Genomic DNA, 20,412 nt, shown 5'->3' with positions numbered 1-20,412 from the left:
GGTTTTATTCACCAGTGTGTTTTCTGTAACACCTTCTTCATTTTGTCGCTATTATGTGTCTTATTCCATTTATGATATTGAAAATTGCTATTCTCTTGTACGTTTCTTGTGCAATGCTTACCCATACCTAGGGGCCTTGGTGGCTTAGTGATTAAGAAGTCTTCATCACCAGCCTTCAACCCCCGGTCGCGGGTTCAAGGCCTCCGTAAATCAATCGCCAGGAACTGGCCTGAAATCGGTGGTTTTTCTGCGGGAGCATTGTAGGACCGCCTAAACCAATCACTTATACTTAATTGGTTAATTTCTACTTGTGATTTAGGAGCAGAAATGTACTTTTGTACAACGATTCCAATTTGATCACAGTATTAGTACTATTTTCTGTCTGAAACTTTATTTCATATTTTGTATCATCTTTGTTTATATTTCACAGCAAACGACCTCACACGATTAAAGAAATGTCGGTCGGTGGTATCATCTTTAAGTTTGAAAATAGGTCAGTGTGTAGGTAAAGGAACTCTAACCTACTCACGATAAAATGTCACGAACGTTTCCAAATTCGATAATACTATTAAGGTCAACGTACCAAGTTTGTTTTTATCAATTATAAGCAAGGAAAGCTTTTATCTATCAACTATAAAAACGGTAACGTAAGATTTCATTTTAGAAATTAAAGTTCCTATGATTTGTGGCAAAGTTTATTGGTTATGAAATTAAGCAAATTGTACATTATGTGTGAGATACGACAGATCGAGACTTATCTCTAATTGAAAACATGGATGTCCTTTGTACTAATATAGAACACCTTTATTTTAAAGAAAAATAAACAGTTGCACGAAATTTGTCTAGACAATAGCCTTGGTTAGTGTTATTACCTTATTTGAGTTATATGTGATGACTAACACTGATATAATGAAGCTCACAGAGCATGCCTTTGGCCTACTTCACTTCTCTGAACGGATGTTCATCCTGTCCTCCGATAGAGAAACAGGACATTCTACATTTTTCAAGTAAGGAATTTTAATGGCACAAATGGTGTTCTAGGTGACTTTCGTCGTTGCAGCAGCACATTGATGTACTAAAATAATTGCTAAAGGGATTTAAATTCGGAAACATATTGCTATAATAATCACATTTACGTACTAACGTACTTGTGAAAAAATGGATTTACTTATAGAACAGGATATTATATCCAAATAAACGAGAGCTCCTGCCTTTGGCCTATATAAGTGTGTGTTATATATCTGATAAACACACTATCTAATGGGAAATGCTTTTTCACAACCCACGCGTGAAATTTGATAAACATCAGGATGTAGCTCTATCATCTTCAAAACAATGACAATATATCACGAAATAACCAATATGTCAATATAATCATAATCCAAACTCGAATTCCATTAACTAAGAACGTAATATGAACATAATAAAGGTTCACACGGATACTCATGAAAAGACACTAGGAGAAAAAAGGTAGAGTGCTCCGGACACCCGCCTTGTAAACCCTGGACAAGTAAGTAATGTCACGTTCTCAGATGAGAACAGGTACTTAATAACGGAATCAGACAAACTACCGAGCATAAAACACGTCCAGCTTCATATTGCACAAAGAAATCGAAAACTTCTATGTGGAATCACGATGACGACTATAAAACTTTCCAATAATTTTCATCTACCTGAATCTTTTGAAATCCTGTGTTATGAGTTTGTCCGCCAGTTAAAGACTTCTTCTACGAAAATTGTGAAAATGGGTACAGGCTTTTGAAGACCGAATCAACTCCAAAATATAAACAACGTATGTTGGGAATGCAGGTATATTGCTATCCAGAAATGGAAAATTCACAATAGGGAAATTGAAATCATCACTATCATACAGCTGATGTAGAATAGTCTGTAGTGTATTTGATTTCTATTTCTGATAGGTATATCTGATGGACGTGGCAATGCATTTCTTGTTATTTAAAAACAAGGCGTCATCAATATATTTGAAAGTGAAATTAAAACATTTTGCAAGATCGTTGTGACCTACTCTGATAATAATTTGCCAATAGCATGTTTGCATATCTTACCACCAGACTGACGAAATGTTGTCAATAAGAAGCGATTTTCTCTCCGTATAATTAGTTTTTTATTTGAATGCATTTTTTTACGAAAAATGCATCAGTACAGTTCACATCCATATAAAATTGGTTAAAAGCTCTTGGAGATCTTCAAAATCCATGTACTATTAACTGCACTTCTGAAGTAAACAATATCACAATAAGACTGTAACCCAGATTGACCAGTACTATGAATGGTCGATAGTAATTTTGACAAAGGCTTGGTTTATTAGATAGACGACCCAGCAATAAAACGTTGTTGATATGAATTCTTGTAAAATTTTGAAAAATATATAATCAGGGGAGGTCCGTGCCAATATCATTAAAGCCCCAATATACGTAACATTTACCAAAAATTCAGTGTAGAATCACACATAATTATTGAGATTAATAGACTTTGTGCATAAAGTATTGATATATGAGCAGTTGAAACTAGCTATATCTAAAAAATTGTAATACCAAAGCATGATTAGCCAGAATTTCATATTTGAAAGATTTCATAGTGTATCGGTGGGGTTTTCGTAATCATCGAGCAAACTCAGTTCTTTTTGTATACAGAAGATAATGTTAACAGACAAGGATCCAGTTATTGGACGTCTTGTCTGCAGGCACAATAACATACTGATCTGGTAAATCATGAAATGTGAATCGAGAAAATCTGGCCCGTGATTTATTTTCATTTATTTCAAGCTGTAAATTCTTTTACGAATGAAGGAGTGGACCTTACCACTAAGAAATTGAATCCAATTAAACATGTTCTCGTTTCAACCATTCTCTTGCATAGTTTTCAACAGAATCCATAAGCATCTTTGAAATTAATATTCCAATGAATGAATGGGATTTCAAGATATTTAGGGCCTTTCATGAAAAACTCTCTTAGCTTGCGATGAACAAAATTCAACTGTTTACACTAGAGAGCTCTACATGAATACTGGAAATATGTCATTTCTTAGAAATTATGGAAACTGTCTCCCTGTGAATATTATTGACCAAGCAAGACTTTTTAATCAAACCTGCATTGAAACACGGCGGTCTATACTTAAGTTACACTGTGTTTTTGTATCCAGATTAGAACAATATAAGTGAATATCCAATGAGTGAGTCGCTTTTATAACAGCCACAGGGTTACATGGAACAGTTTCAGGTAACATGCTAGGCTATAGTACAAAAAGGAGAAAGGACGACATCACAACCATGTTTTTATTTTATTGTACATATGTGACATTATTAACAAGAATTTACATGACGATTGTCGTCGATGAAACTGAAGACGCTTACTCCTCCGGAACGTTGGTGTTATTTATTCTGCTTTTACATTTTTAGGAGTCTCCAATCCTCCTTTTCTACATATTGTGCCAAAGTTTTATTGAATATGAGATTATGTTCGCATTCGAAAGTAACGATTATCCTTATGATAGCTCAGCACGTACAAATAGTAAATATTTACAATAAGACTGTTATCTGACCATCCCACGTATAAACAGATCTATATAGGTGCAAGTTAAGTTAAGAATCACAAACTATTATCCTGTCAACACAAGACCTTATCATGCTGGTTTATTTCCTTTGCTGCCTTTTCGTTCTCGGAGAGACACGTATTTCTTTTTCTTTAGAAAGAAGAGGTAACATATTTTGCATAAATTACGCCTATTTTTTCAGTTTCCTATAAATGTTGACATATAACGTTACATGAAATGTAACCCAACAACTTTACAGTTCGGCTATTTTTTATTTATCTATATTTTATTATTTATTTAAATTTATATTTAGTTTTTATTATTACTTTTGTAAACAACATTCATTATGTTTAACACAAAAATGTATTATACTCTACCCCGTTTACTTGGAGGATCACAACTATACATGTATATTACTTACAATATGATAATACGCGCTAACGTAGCATTGTGTCAATGGCTGAGAAAACTTTATAACTTATAATATATATTAACAAACTCATGGTCTCCACACCGAGGTATTATTTATGTATTATTATATATACCGTAAAGCTAGTAAACAATTATTAACCAATAACTTATTTCACTGCCATTTGTCAGCCAATCGTAGGTTTGCATCAAAAATAGTTACACCTTTGAATTTGTCTGAGAAAGTAGCTTATGTTAGCAACTATTATCGGAGATAGGCATACATGATTAAGTATATCAGTCATGATAAAATACATCAATATTCGATGGCCTTGTTTACAAAATTACAAGAATATACCACTATGTGAAAAGAATGATAATTCAAACTCAAATTCAATAAAATCAGAGCAAACATGAACAAAAGGCTTCTGTTATATCCATTTAGATTACATAAAAACAAATGTTTTGTCCTATACAGTTTCGACCTGACCGTTGTTGTGATTTTGTTGTTACCACAAATTTCACCCTGATTATGTTTACTTTTTCAAATGTCAAATTTTCAATAACGAAAGCACTTGAAGTTAGTTGAATTGCTTTGGCTTTTCAATGAATTGTTTTTCTTTGAACGTTTTTGTAATTTGGAACAGCAATTGCATAGTCGGTTGAACATCAGAATCGTGAACATTCAGGTGAATATGCGAGGTGTGTGGTTTGATCTCAATCAAGGATACTTTGTAGTTTTTACAGAGCTTAGGTCATGGATCTCTTGCAATACCATTGCCATGTCATCGGGCAAGACACTTTTTTATGCTTCTTCTAAATGGCATAAAACAGATATTTCACTACTCACAAATTACAATACAGAAGGCTTTGATTTGGTTTCATATTGTTAAACGCAAGCACTGTGGTCATTCAAGGACGACCTTCCGATGTAAGTGAGTCTGCAATATGCTCATGTAGGCCGCCTTGTGAATATGGAGAACTGAAACCTACTTTATAGCGCTGTTTCTTAAAGATACTGACGAAGAAAAAACAAGACGACATTCAACCGGACCACTTCACATTTGCAATCGGTGAACCAGTTGCTACTCTACCACAGCGATGAGCATTGAGCAGCCTCGACCAGGGGACAGAACTCTGGAAATTTCTGACAGGAAAAGAGAAACAAAAATTCAATTCCAAATTTAGTCACCTGTTACAATCATGCAATGGAAGGAGACGGTACTATTCCTACAATTCCATACCTGTAGAACATTGATTTTTCATATTCATGTTTAATGATAATTTAGTAAAATCCATTATATCTAACATCAAGTGCAACTTTATTAACATTGCGGACTCCCGATGCTTTCAGGCCTCAATAGTAATCATGTGTGTGTTATTGATTTCTAGCTTTCACACACTTTCTTCCCGGAACTCCTTTGGGTCACGTCAATGCTCTTGACGAGACTTCCGGTTTATGCGCAAGCAGAATACACCCGAACATCCTGTATGCCCACAATGACAAAGGGTCTGGACCAAAACTGTACGCCATCAGCTCTTTGACCGGCGAATTAAAGGTATTTGAATTTTTGCTTTACAACTATGTTGTTTCTTACTACGCAGTTCTAGTTACCGTAAAATTAAATATTTTAGCGCTGATCTAATGTAAGCACTGTTTGCGCTTACAGTTTTTTAAATATGGTTCTGCTAATTACCATTACTGTGTATTATTTCAGTAAAATTATTATGGATGCGAGGATTCATCATTGTGCTATTTGCCAAACACTGATAAAATGCCTAGATTTTCACTACACCATATTAAGTACGCTGACAGTATATTGTAAAACCATCTGTACTAGTTGTTGTAGACGATACCTTTTTTCAGGTGTGTTAAAGACATTGTTTTGATAAAATTGTTTCCTTAAACTTTGCTCGCAGTCCATGGTTTGATCTACCGTTTCTGATACCTTGTACAACTTTTACACAATTTCGTGTTTGTTTTGTTTTTTTATGACTCCTTAAGCGTTCCTATTTAGCACAATAGAACGAAATACACTTGTATAATTTTTTTCGGTTATGGAATATTAAACAAGCGTCTTTGCAAATATATGAACCCTATAATATGACTGTATGAAATTATGGACTTTAGACGTCGTATAACTATGTTTTATAATTTCTATTTCATGTCGCATATTGGCAATTAATTGAGTTTTGTGAAAACATTACAGTTACCAAATGTTTCCCATTATAATCGTTAGCCCATAACATGGATGAAAATTAAATGTGAAAAAAAAGTTGCGACTATTGAAAATACTTTCTAACTGTAAAATGTTTACTTACATTGTTCTCTTATCTTAAAATGTGAACATGAGATATCGTGTATTGAAAGAATAAAATAAGATATCTTTTTCCTCGTGAAGTAAATACAAAAGACACTTGAACAGCAAGTGATTAACGTAAATACATCATAGAAGTAATTAAGAATACAATCTTACAAGTTTTATCATGAAGTTCTTAGAAATGGAGGGAAATCGTCAACAATTAAGAGTCGACCTTACAAAATTTGTACAAGAGACATTTAGGGAAAAATTTCTTGAATGACAAATGATAAACGACATCATCCCTTTCATCTTATTTAAGGCTTAACCTAGAGTTTTCATAAAAGTAGGAAAATAAGAAACAGGGAAAAGCGGGTCTTGTCTGTTGACAATTCATTTCCAAAAGGAGAACTTATATATAAATGTTTAAAAAGAGTCATATTACCAATCATCAACCCGAAAACTTGCAACCTTGTAACCTTTGGTTCTGGTGTAAATTTTATCTATATTTACTTTACAGAAAACGATTGACATTCATGGCGCACACAACCACGATTGGGAGGATGTTGCCTGTGGACCCTGCGATGACAACGGAGGGCATTGTATATATATAGGTATACTTGAACAAGTTCTCTTTTTATCAAATATTTTGTTCCATTTGTTATTATGTCACGGCGGTTTGACCTTCAGAAGAAAATGACATTGCAGAAGGGATTAGAGATTTCAATAAAATATGTCCTTCACGTTGTGAAATGTCAGATGGGAATATGTAGTAACCAAAATATTGAATACAGTTAATTATTTTTTTAAATACTCATTATTCCAAAAGAAAGTCCAAATATAAATTCGAATATATAATAGGAGTTACGTAGGTTACGGCCAACGTTGGTGACCAATGAGTGTCTTGATCTTGCAATCTTGACGAGACACAGAGGCCTTGTTGTATTTGTAAAAAGTGCGGGCTGGATCAGCTTTAGGGAAGTGGACTAACTTGTGAAGAAATGTAAGGTCTGACCCCTTGGAAGTGGCGGAAGGCCAAAAAGGGGAATTTTGTAAAATCTTGCAATTTCTTCGTTTTGAATGCAGTATAAAGCATCCATATGTGAAAAGTAGGATTCAGTCGCTCTGAACCCCCGCCCTTTGAGACAAGAGGGCGGGATCTAATTGGTGAAATAGACCTTATTTTTCACAATTAGTTTTTTGAACGAATGCCTAGATTTTGTATTACTTAGTCTGAAGTTATGTGAAGAGGAATCAGATTTGAAGAATTTAAAGGGCGTGGGGAGGGGAGGGGGCCCCTTAGGGGAAATAGAAGTATGGTTTCAAGATCCTTTTTCTGTAAGTACTTATGAAGATGGGGCCTAAATGGGAAAATGTAGCAAATTCTTTAACAAAAGTCCTTTTGCTGTAAGAATGATAAGATTCTGACCCACTGGTGAAAAAACCACACAATCTCAGTAGTCAGGATTCAATTAATTATATCTACACAGGGGTCAATGGGAGGGGGGCACAAGGGAAAATAGAAGTTAAATAGAGAATTTAAAATCATATTTGTTTCAGCTGGGATGAAGGTATTCTATTGGAATTGAGCTTCAAGCTTTAACATTTATCACCTATTGGGAATTGTAAATAATAATGTATTGAATTTCTCTAACATATCTATACCAGGAATATTTCCTCTTTAATTGTATTTCTGGGGTGTTCTTGGATCATTTGTAGGAGATACAGGCGATCACACAGGAGACAATGCTAGGAATATAATTTACAAAATTCGGGAGCCAGCTTCCCTGGATTCTCATGGAGATATAGATGTCCATGTTGAAGCACAAATTCGTTTCATGTATGTGTTTGTTCATTTATTCATTATCATCTTGATAATAATCCATAATTCGGCGTTATTGCATTTGATTATCAGAAAAGATAATGAGGTAGAAAATATGACAGCCAATGGGTATGAGAAATTTAGCTGCATAGTATATCAACTTGCGTGATAATTCATTGGATAAGTAGCTGCTTTGTATACCCCGGAGGTGATCACTTTAATATCCCGAACTTAAATATTAATTATGTCCGAGCAGTTGTGGTTTTATTGCATGTTCGTTTGATATTATAGATGGAACCCCCACCAAGACGACGCCGAAACTCTCATGATTGACCCACAGAGGAATATTTACATTATATCAAAGGTAGATATCATACTTTATAGAAGTGTCCTGATATATGATTTACAATGTGATCTTTTCATTGTAGATTTACATTTCTTATATTTAAACATACTTCGATGAAATTAAACCTATACATGAAAATAAACATCGTACCAAACCTTTCTGAAAACAGTAAATTTGAAGACGATACAGATTAAAATAAATGAAAGCTAATATAAGGAAAACATTGATGAGTTCGTTGACAATTTGATGAACTGAAGAATAAGTAATTTCCGTGGAGAATTTATCTTCGCTTAAATCACGGGTACTCTAAAACCGGGAACATATTTGTCCACGAAATGATAAATGGATAAAATATTAAATGTATGTGAATTTTGAGCAAGATTAATCCCCGAAATGAAGTGCCAACTAAAAGGTATATTGATAAAACAACAAAATTTGAGCAACACTAAAAATTACGATTATACAGTAGTTGTCTGTATATATTGCTGTATATATATATATATTGGTGTTTTTTGTTTGTTTGTTTGTTTGTTTGTTTGTTTGTTTGTTTTTTTCATAAGTAATGAAAGTTTTCACAACATTTCGTTGCCAGGTAACAGACGGTCGAGGACGGGTCGGTATGATCGACAGTTCTGCTTGGAATACATCAGCATTAGCAATGGTATCAAATCTTGTCACCCTCCCTCTGTCGACAGGAAGTGATGACCCGACAGGTGGGGACATTTCTCCCGATGGCCGAGAGATTCTAATACAGACTCATCATCAAATATTTTATTGGAACAGGGAGGACGGGATCAGCGTGAAGGAAACGTTAATGCAGAGCCCAGTAGGTGTATCTTTTCACCACGAAAAGGACGCAGAAGCAGTGGCGTGGGACGCGATCGGGAGAGGTTACTACACTGTTTCCGAGGGACATCACGAGACTCTTTACTACTATTTAAGGCAATGAATTTTACGATACAATATTTATTGTGTTCCATTTTTTATTCCGTCAAACATGTAAACAAAGAATGGCAGATGTGTTATTGCTCGTTTACAATTACCTTATTATTGAATAAAAACAAAATGGGCTATCATTGATGCACCCCCATTCCCAAACCCCCTTCTTCCTTTAATTTAAATCTACTGAGGAATAATTCACTACAAGGTTCTTAAAATATCCTGCACGCAAGAATTTTATTTCAAAAGATGCAAACAAAAATTAAACGATCTATCTGAGGTGTACACTGTAATTGGGTTACACTTTTTGCCTGAATATGAACCGAATATGTCCATAGAATCTAGTAAACGCGGTTATTACATACGCATTCATGCACGGGCTATCAGCCAAAGAGTTCTTTTTTCTCTCTTTCCATTTTTACATCTTTTAATTCAGTGTGTATGTGACGGATCGGAGTTCATAAAAATACAAAAGAAAGCACTTTTTTTCTATTCTGTTCTTTAATCACGTGCAGTACCTAGGGAAAAATTGTGCATATACTGATCACATATCAGTAGCAAGTTACATATATTAAACGATACTTACGATCTGTTTCACTGTCGATTAAAATGTAACTTTAAAAATTCTATACACCATTAAAGAGGATTGTACAAGTGAATAACATCTCTGTATGCAAATTCATTGTTAGACACTGTAGAGTCAAGCAATGGATCAAACTCTAGCTAAATCGATGTATGGTGTAATCGTTGTGACGCTGTAAGGTCACGGTCAAAAATATTGTAATGTGTGCATTAGATTATGAATAACAACTGCAAGAAAAACCACCATTTTAATAATCTCTATACCCTTACTTTCTATTTATCTAATCACCACACAACTGTCTTATTTCGATTACCTCACATACATTCTTATCCAGCCTTACAATTAAATTCAGGTAGATGGAAGTAAACTGTTACTTTCCGGGTATCATATTAAATTATTATTATAATTATATGTCAATAAAATTGTTTGAAATGGAAATACGTAAATATATATATATATTGCAAAATTTTCATTCAACATTGAAAAGTTAAGTTGAAATAAAAACATATTCTTTACATTGAAACAGTTAATAAATTAAAAACCTTAATTATAAGAATTCGTTGGAGAAAATTTTCAGTTCAACATCTGTTAATATTGAAAATTGCAAGTCTCCTTGAACAAGAGGCTCAAGGGCATTCATAGTCACTTGAGAGCTCCCTGCAAACAATGAGAATTGAATTATTATCAAGCTGAACAAATGATGGACAAAGTTATCATTTTCCTATATAAAGTATAGTAAACTACCCCTACATGGGGGAAGTGTAAGACCCTTGAACTATGAAATTCACAATTTTTTAAAATCAATTTTTGACCATTTCATTCATGAAAAATATTGGACACTACCATACATGGATCTTGAGAAGAGGAATGTTGCAATTTCAGTTAATTTGACCCATTATGACCCTGTCCATTAACCTCTGAATCCAGTTAGTATCAAATATGTATGTACGCCATTCAAATGTTAATTTCTAAAATTTTAACAGAATTTCAATAATTTCCAGTAGCAAATAATGCACAAAAATATAATTTCCCTATATAAACTTCGATCCCCTTTACCCCTCCCTCAATGGGAACAGTGGGCCTCTAGGGTCATGAATATCAAAATTTTGTCAAAGTTCCTCAAGACCTTTTCATCTTTTGGTTTCAAAATATTTAATTAATACAAAAACAAATTGCATTAATAGGATCGGACAGCAGGCATAAGCCTATATAAGTCCTCTCCGAAGACAACACAGGTGGTCAGACAGTTATAGAATAGAATAAACATGTATACAGACATCAGTCTTTAGCACACTTTCATACAAAGTATATACAACATACATACATACATACATACATACATACATACATACATACATACATACATACATACATACATACATACATACATACATACATACATGCATGCAGACAGACAGACAGACAGATAGACAGAGACAGACAGACAGACAGACAGACAACTACTGAGTTTTATGTAATTAATGACTGTAAGGGAGATAACCCTTATTCATTTTGGTAACTAGACATAATTAGTAAAAAAATATAAAATAATCCAATCTATAGAATTTAGTAGTTGTTAAATGAAATAAATGCACATTTGGTATACTTGTTCCTCCATATAGACAGGATTTGGGTTATAAGAGTCCATGGTAGTAAAGTTGACCCTCTTCCCATCCAATGGAGAGGCAAGTATAGCTGTATGTGCATTATTGTTGAATATAATTATTTTTCCCAAATATAAAGGATTTTCTGTTCTAGAATTACTAGTGAGTTATATCCCTTTTTATGAATCGTTTTGAGATATTAAACCAGATTATCATCTTTGAAGAAAACTCCATTCTACCAAGCTTCATCTTAAGACTTTTTTCCAATTTGATATTTTCGTCCCACTCTACACCGTCGGTTGAAAACAATATAATAGAATTTTTTGGTTTAACTTAGTCCGTCGAGAGTTTCTTCTATAAATACATTAAATAGGTTCAGAGTTTTTTAAAAAGCGGTCGAAAATGATAATCACTTAAGACGCAAGATAGACAACGTTAGACTAAAGGCGACATAAATTTATCAATCGATATTAAAAAGGCATCGGTGATCATTGATAAAACAATTCTGCTGATCGATTTTAGAATTTCCGATTAGGGAAGTGCTAACTATTTCTATCAACAGAATGGATACAACAAAGGTAATATAAAACAATATAACGTTATGTGATTCAGATGTGATATAATTATAGCAAACATAAAAAGAATACCAGGGTTTTTTAGAAAAAAAAATCAATATCTAACTGTGGAATGATGTGCATACCATATTCATTTCTCGCATGAAAATCTCGTGTTATTTTCATGACTCGAACGGAAAAATGATACTGTGCATGTGTTAAATGTTTGTGTGTTGCTCAATTTTATTAATTAAAGCTTGAAACATAACACAGGTAAGTTGTGTATACCTCTGTGTCATTTACACTGGTCAGTGCATGAGCTGCACAGGTAGTCTGGCGATTTCTAATATACGTCCTAAGTTAAAGCATGTTCTAGTCATGAACAGTTGCTTTTGATATTATGATAAAACAGGGAATATTTACTTATACTATCACTCCCAAAGAAAACCAAACAAAACAATTAAAACATAAGACAATAATTATAAATAGTTAAGAAAAGACAGATATCATAACACTCACATATACTCTTAGACAAAACATGGACATGATGAATAATGTCTTATGGTACGGCATATTTATATTTTGTTTGTTTTTTTTTTATATTAAAGTTCTAAGCTTGCAATGATACCATTAAAAAAACATACGCCACACTTAAATGCAGTCAACTGATATGCATTATAAATGGGTCGTTGCTCTTCAGTACATTTTCACAGGTGATTCTCACTAAACAAAATCTATTGTAACAGCAGTAAAGAGTTTAGGCAATGATGTCCTGTCAGGTTTCTTTCTATATAGTATAAAACATTTATACCAACAGCACGATGTATTAGTCATTGCTATATATGAAACAGGACATGGGACCTTCGTGATTTCTTAAGATAAATGATATACTAACAAAATAGTCTTACGTATGTAGCACTTAAATATTTTCTTAAGGAAAACCTTTATAGCCCATGCTAAATTTTTAATACGACCATATCAAATATCAATTTCGACGAGAAAAATCTTGAATAGCGCCATACAGTGTATCCTTTATAGCCATGTACACGATAGCTGTATTCAAACAAATAAATGTATAACAGAGTGATATACTATATTGTAGTTCAAAGTATGTAAATAAAGATGTATAGTTGAAGTAAGTATAATTGAAAAGATAATGAAGAATTTATCTCCAAAATAAATCATAAAATTGCAAAACTTAAAATTAGATAATGTAAATATGAAAAAGCTTATCATCGAAGATTATATTGCCGATTAAGAATTTTAATTAACTTAATTCATTTTAAAGAACGTCGTGCAATTTTGCATTTTCATGCTCATACTCTTTCTATTTCTGTTGTGAGTCAGCTAATTTAACTGGCAATCTTTGTTAGCGGAATCATTTGGAAAACAACTTTATTTACATTATTTAGAATCGTAAACGCAGCTGGAAACACGAATCCGGAAATTGATTGAACCTAAAACAACACTACCTGAAGATGAAGAAGAATAAATAAATTAATATGTGGTAAAGGGATGCAAAATAATTGAAAATCTATCTGCAGGATTTATAGAAACGGAAAGAAGTCCAGTCTGCAGTTTACCTGGATTTAGTTAAAGCTCTTCAATTCTAGGTTACCAAATAACTAGAAATTGTGAACAAGGATTATCCCATATGCCATTGTCTATGATTCGGCGAGGGTATCATATAAGAAATCTTAAATATGATATACCACTTATTATGAATAACATAATCAATGATCACAGAAATCAGATCGATATGTTATTACAAATTAATACATGTTCATAGATTATACCTATTTTACACCTGCTTCGTTCCTATATAATGCTTTGACATAACAAAATTCACGTGTAGATATTTCTCAAAAGAATCAAACGTTCCTGAAAATTTCACGTCAAATTCGTAATTCACAGGCAATTGGAGGATGATTTGAGGAAAAAGAATAAATAAATTAATATTGCGTTGTGTTAGAGGACATATCGATAATCGAAAAATATCTTTACCCAGCAATATCACATGTTTCCAAGAATGTATTGTCTTGAGAATTCAAAATTAATCAGGGTATCATAAATTGATGTTTCTAGTTTTAACGACAAATAAATGGCATTATTAACGTTTTGTAACTTTGGTAAAATGCTAGCTGCAATATACCGCTCTTCTAACGAGAGGTTTTCTTTAGCTCGACGTAATAAAAGTAACCCAGAAGTTTCGGGCTCGAATCCTAGAGGAGACAACGAAATAAATAATGACATCTGTTATATTGGCGACCACGTTAAGAAATGTGGAATAATATTCAGCGTTGCTTTCAAAAACATTGCCGGAAACTTGAGGACGAGTTATTTCCTTGAGGGGGTGTGTCATAATAATCTTACTTAGGTTATTATGACACACCCCCATTCATAATTGACGAGATATAGATTATATAACAATTGAATTAGACATACGACCTGTTTTCCAAATCTAAATATAACTCAGTTATCACCAGTAAATACAATACAACTTAACCAGCTTTAATCTCCCGGTTATCAAATATCTGTCCCTTCGATACAGAACAATATTTCTACACTGTACTGTCCTTGTACCTTGGTAAGGGTGATTAGATAAATATATCTCACCTACTTTGAGAAAACTTGCTTTCGCGGATGTAATTGGTTATCTATCTAATTACACTAATTATAACAGTATTTGAACATAAGATTTCGTGGATTACCATCAAAATCAACGAAAATAAATTGCCCACAAAAATTGATAATTTTACAGAAGAATACATCAGTGGTAATAACATACATCAGTTATATATGATTGAGGATGAGCACGAGTACTATATATCATTTTAACTGTTATTCTGATCATATATAACATTATATGGAATGAATCCAAGGACATCAATCACATCACATAAATGAAAAATATTCCATACATCTTGGAAAACTTTGAGGTGAATGTGTTGATTTCCTTTTATTGACACTGATGTAATCTTTCACCGATAACACGTCACCAATAAGAAAATATCAATAACTGATCTTTCCTTCTTGATCTTGGCTGTTCATCCGGCCATCTGAAAAAAAGACAAATTTGAATACATAAAGCATGGATTTATTTCTTGACTTAAATACATCTATATTGTAATTCATATGAATTGATAAATGATATATTATAAATTAACATCGAAGGAATCGATATATAGTTAATTTCATATTCCAATCCCCCAACCCACCCTCTCTCTCTCTCTCTCTCTCTCTCTCTCTCTCTCTCTCTCTCTCTCTCTCTCTCTCTCTCTCTCTCTCTCTCTCTCTCTCTCTCTCTCTCTCTCTCTCTGTCTCTCTCTCTCTCCGCCTTTTTTCTGTAACATTCGAAATCATTCGAAATCCTACGAACAATATCATCATCCCTTTGTGGTATGCGATAATCTTAAGCCAAAAAGCTGTTATAAGCAGTGACTAAATAAAATAAACAAACATAATTATACTACTGAGCATTTGATAGATACAAGCTGTAATATTATCAAATATCACGTTATTGTTGTGGTTTTCTTTCGTATGAATAGGTCGCCATAACTGACTTTAACGGTTTTTCCGGTACGTTACGGTATTGTTTCAACAATTCTTGCATTATAATGTAATGATATGTGTTACATTACTATCTCAGCTCTGTTAAAGTTGATAGATATTGTGTGAAACATGAGAATTGGATTATTAAGCAAAGAAGTTTAAACTAAAATATGCTATATTGAAATAGAAGTGTTGATATCAACAATTTTAAACATTTGATAAAATAATACCGAAGTGTTGAAAATGCAACATGCGAAGATCTATGCAGGAGATATGTAAGTACTTACAGTTTAACAAATCTGGCTAAAATCTGCTTGTGCCAAATTCAGCATCCGTATACAAAGAATCAAAGTTATTATTCATTCCAAGGTCTATTCTGTCGAATATTCCAGGTTCGAGTGTTTCTACTCTCTCCGTGTGAGTGACAAAATTTTTGTTGTAAATGTCCCCGCACTTCTCTAAATAGAAGCATATTTCCTCTGTCTTTCGATTAAATTGTAATCTGCTTCTTAAGATACAACTTTTCAATGCCGTTGCCAATCTTGGAAGAACTAATGCTAGTTCGCGGAGTTCCTGGGCTGAAAAAATATTCTGATCTCTTCTAATCCGTTCACAAAGCTGATCGATTATGAATGAACAGTCCCATTTAAAGGAAACATCAGAATTGTAACGTTTTGCAACTTCGTCCATCGAACAAATACACTGGAAAAGTTCTGCCTGCAGTTCGATACTTTTGGTTGTGTGACATTGTCTACTACGAACCTCTTGTCGTCGTTGTAATTCAAACCATCTCGGGAAGCAGTAGTTTTGATATCCATTTTGTTTCCAACACCGATTTAATATTTCAGTGTTAAGCAATGTATCCGCATCCAGCTCGGCGTTGAATCTTGACCATTGGATGTATCGAATGAAGCCGAAATAGCGCATATCGGTAATCACAAATTGGCAGTTTGGACATCTTGGCACGTCCACGACAGTATAATCTCGCAAAAACAAATAATTGTCTAAAACCTCGGTTTCAAAAACACATCCACAACGTTTTAATCTGATATGATGCGGATTTCTGACGTTTGCCCGTTTTGTCCTCAAGCCGCCATTGACGTTTACTCTCGAACACTTACGACACCAATGGTCGCCGTTATGATCACATAATAAAAGTTCACACAGATGACGACAACTGAGTTTCTTGGAGCATCGGATATTACATGGTTGCCTAGTGCATGGTTCTCCGCAACTCTTTTCACATGCCTCGTGTTCACAGCGCCACTCACATGACTTTCTACATTTCAAAAAGTTTCCATCATATTTTTGGTCCCAGTATGAAAGAATACAATCTATGATGATGGTATGACCGCATTGCTGTTTGTATTGAGTCTTTTCGCGACATTTCTGATGCAAGGCACCTGCAAAGCATGATTGACAAGTACCTTTACAAAAGTGGCCACATTCCAATTTTTCGGAACATTTCACTTTGCAGATGGGATTTTGTTTAGTATGACAAGCCGTCTGAACCATATGTCCACATACAGCTTTAACTCTTACTTGTTCATTGCAGTTTTTATTTGTATTACAAGGGAATCCACACTTTTGCTGACACTGATGTCCACACTGTAGTGTTTGTTCACAACGTTCAGTGCAGAGGAATTCTTCAACTATTTCACTGCATGGTACCTTCACAGTGTGTCGACATAATGGTAAAACCTTTGACACTTCGAACATACACGGGGAACATTTCTCACGACATCCAAAACACTTGGACTGACATTTATGCCCTGAAGAACACAGTTTTTGGCAAAATGACAAACACGGTAGATGGCTATGATTTGGATCGTAGGTATGGCACTTTCGAAAACAGTAATGACCGCACGCGAGTCTGGCAGAACATTTCAAAGAGCAGCCTCCATCTTCAACGTTTTGGAAATCGTTTGCATGAGAAACCTCTGTTTTGTTCTGGGGATGATTCCTGCAGCGAAGAGTAAGTGATGTCCCAACAATGCCCTTAAAATCTGCCTTTTGAAGGATCTTTCTCCAGAGATCATTTTTCTCCCGTAGCAATGTGCAATCACCTATAACGTACAGACCTGCTTTCGCTCTTGATAAAGCAACACAAATTCTATTTGATTCCCTCAAGAAACCAATATTTCCCTTTGAATTGCTTCGAACAAGCGACAGCAATATAATTTTGTTTTCTTCTCCTTGGAAATTGTCAACTGTTGTGACTCGTGCATTTTCGTCTTCCATGATATTCTTTGCCATATTTGAGAATAGCATGGCATTGTCTACATCACGTACTGTGGTGGTGTGTGATTTACATCTACTTTTAAGATGTGCTGTACTGGAACCAGGAATATCTCTATCATTCCCCGATGAGTTTGATGTTACTTCATAGAAATGCTCAGTTTCCTCGACATCTCTAATGGCTATTTTCAGAAGCCTCTCTTGCTCTTTGTAAGTCGTAAGCACGGTAATATCTCTACTACCGTATCCTTGCAGCCTCAAGTATCGGTAAAGCTTTGCAATGAAGTCAACTTCGTGCTGGTTTTTGTGACTCTTCAAGTCCTTATCAGAATCTGCATGTTCCTTTACATTGTGATTAAGGAAATATACGTTTCTTTCCATTCCACGGACGTCCTCGATCTCCACAACACTGGCGTGGTTGTGTAATTCTTTGTATATAGACGGTGTCAACAAATCTGAAATTTCAGGTCTCATTCTGTGCTGGAACTGTAATTGTTGAAAGGGAAGTCCAGATGTAACAAGACGCTCAAAGATGGACACGTCTAAGTCATAACGCTTTGCGGTTTTATAATCGTTGTAGGATGGTCTGAGCTGTTGATTGTCCCCAATCATCACTAAATGCTGAAGTGATGGAAGTAAACATGCCAAGATATGATGGTCTGGAACCTCTGCGGCTTCCTCAATAATCATTATCTTGGAGTTAATCCTACGAAGTATTTCGTGGTCAGCAGCAGCTCTTGAAGTCGTCATTGCCACAATTTTGGCACTTTTATATATGTTAACATTCACTAAATGCATATATTCTTTGTACTTGCCGCAAGTATTTTCATATCGCCTCTGGACGGACATCAGTTCCTGCTGCAATATGTTGAGGATTTTTTGTATCCAGAGTGTGTATAGGCGCCATCGATCCTCTTGTGATAGATCCCAAACGTCTTTAATTTGATTTTCCTCTGCAACCGACATAGGTTTAGTAAGCATGAGTCGGCGCTTTACTTCCTTTAGTATTGCCTGTTTGTGCGTTTGTTCAATCAAAGACCAACATTTAATCCCGTTTCGTAGGTCCTTCTCTGTTTCCTTTGTTTCAATAATGATTGGTTTTTTCAATTTCTGATCCAGGTTCTGATCATCTAATTGCGGCTGTTCAAGTTCGATGTCTTCGATCCCTTGACCCCTTTCTTTTTTACATATGTTTATGGGAATGTCGTTGGTTTCCACAGCATACTCTTCGTTCCCTGTGTGTATCGGGAGAAAGTCATCTGCGAAAAGACCTAGCCACCTGCAGAGGTACGTTTGATCTGTCGGTAATGAAGGTAAACGTGGTTTTTTTAATGAGTCGAATAAGCGATCCGACATCGCGTGGACATCACGTAGAAAACTCTCATGAATGAGTGACGTACGGTAAGTTCGTATGGCAGTTGCAATGTCGTTGTGTCTTTTTTGTGCAGCGTGCTTTGCACTAAGTGCCAAAGATCGGGTGTTTGTCTTGCATTCCTTCTGACGATGTGCCAAATTGAATTGTCTAAACTCTCAGTTTTGCTCTGCGAGCCTACCCTGATAATGTCCGTAACTGAAGTTGTATCCATGACTGACATTCGTATTATGCCTTCAAGAAACTGATCTAAGGCATGGTTTGTGTAGCTCAAAACAATGATTGGTCCAACTTGTTGTTTACTCCAGATATTTCCATTGTTAAGGAACATCTCCAAAATTTTCAAAGCGATGACTGTTTTCCCCGTGCCAGGTGGTCCTTGAATCAAAGCTAATTCTTGCGTCAATGCGTCAGAAAATGCTCTGTATTGAGAAAAGTCCATTTCTAATTCTTCTGGGAAAGGCCATTTTTCAGTATTAAATATATTCGGTCTGGGAAAATCATCATTCGCATTCACAACTTGTTTTCCATTTAAGTTCTCGATGCGCGCTGTGCTTTCTTCACGGTTGGCCTTCTTTCGAAGACAGTCAAACGAAATTCGTTTTTCATCACCAAGTTGACATGTGAGGTAATTTGGTGGGTGGGCACATTGCTGATGATTCACAATTTGCTGTTCGAATGGAAGTTTGGTGTTCTTCTCCAGCTGTGCTTTTATTGCAATGAGAGCACTGAGATAAGCAAAGCAATTGCTTTTACTTTCTACTAATGTGAAGACCTCTCCGAAATTGTTTCGAGTTTTAATAAAACTTTGTGGAAACTCAACAGATACTATGCCATTTTCTGTCATATCATCTTCCTGGTCGTTTTCAACAACAATCCCATACACGATATTTCTTTCGAAAAAATCATTTGACATACAAATCAGTGTTCCACTTGCTGATAAATGTCGGTGTCCCTTCATGATGCTTTTCACCAACGGTTGACTAATGTCTAGTTGTATTGCTGTTATAAAGCCATTTCTATCATCTATAATACTACACATGATTTGTGTATCACGATAAACACGGATATCATCATCCCGAAAATTCTCAAGATCGGTGTTTCTTGTCAAGTAACGTTTCAGTCGCGACAAACCACGAGT

General features: G+C 34.8%; 2 protein-coding genes across 2 annotated transcripts; one reads left to right on the top strand and one right to left on the bottom strand.

Moving 5' to 3' along the window:
* Positions 1–925: 925 nt before the first annotated feature.
* On the top strand, positions 926–9,378 carry LOC132546648 (uncharacterized). Its single transcript, XM_060210371.1, has 6 exons — positions 926–1,007; positions 5,354–5,520; positions 6,782–6,875; positions 7,981–8,101; positions 8,375–8,447; positions 9,022–9,378. Exons 1-6 carry the CDS (start codon positions 926–928, stop codon positions 9,376–9,378), a joined length of 894 nt encoding a protein of 297 aa, XP_060066354.1.
* Positions 9,379–15,964: 6,586 nt separating this feature from the next.
* Positions 15,965–19,713, bottom strand: LOC132546647 (NFX1-type zinc finger-containing protein 1-like). Its single transcript, XM_060210370.1, has 2 exons — positions 19,493–19,713; positions 15,965–19,178 (listed from the first exon to the last, which is right to left on the bottom strand). The coding sequence occupies exons 1-2, from the start codon at positions 19,711–19,713 to the stop codon at positions 15,965–15,967; spliced, it is 3,435 nt and encodes a 1,144-aa protein (XP_060066353.1).
* Between the last annotated feature and the right edge of the window lie 699 nt (positions 19,714–20,412).

Source organism: Ylistrum balloti, unplaced genomic scaffold, assembly GCF_031769215.1.
Source record: "Ylistrum balloti isolate Yb309-2 unplaced genomic scaffold, AGI_CSIRO_Ybal_v1 Utg369900, whole genome shotgun sequence".
NCBI classification, from domain to species: Eukaryota; Metazoa; Mollusca; class Bivalvia; order Pectinida; family Pectinidae; genus Ylistrum; species Ylistrum balloti.
This window is presented reverse-complemented; position numbering and strand designations above follow the sequence as displayed.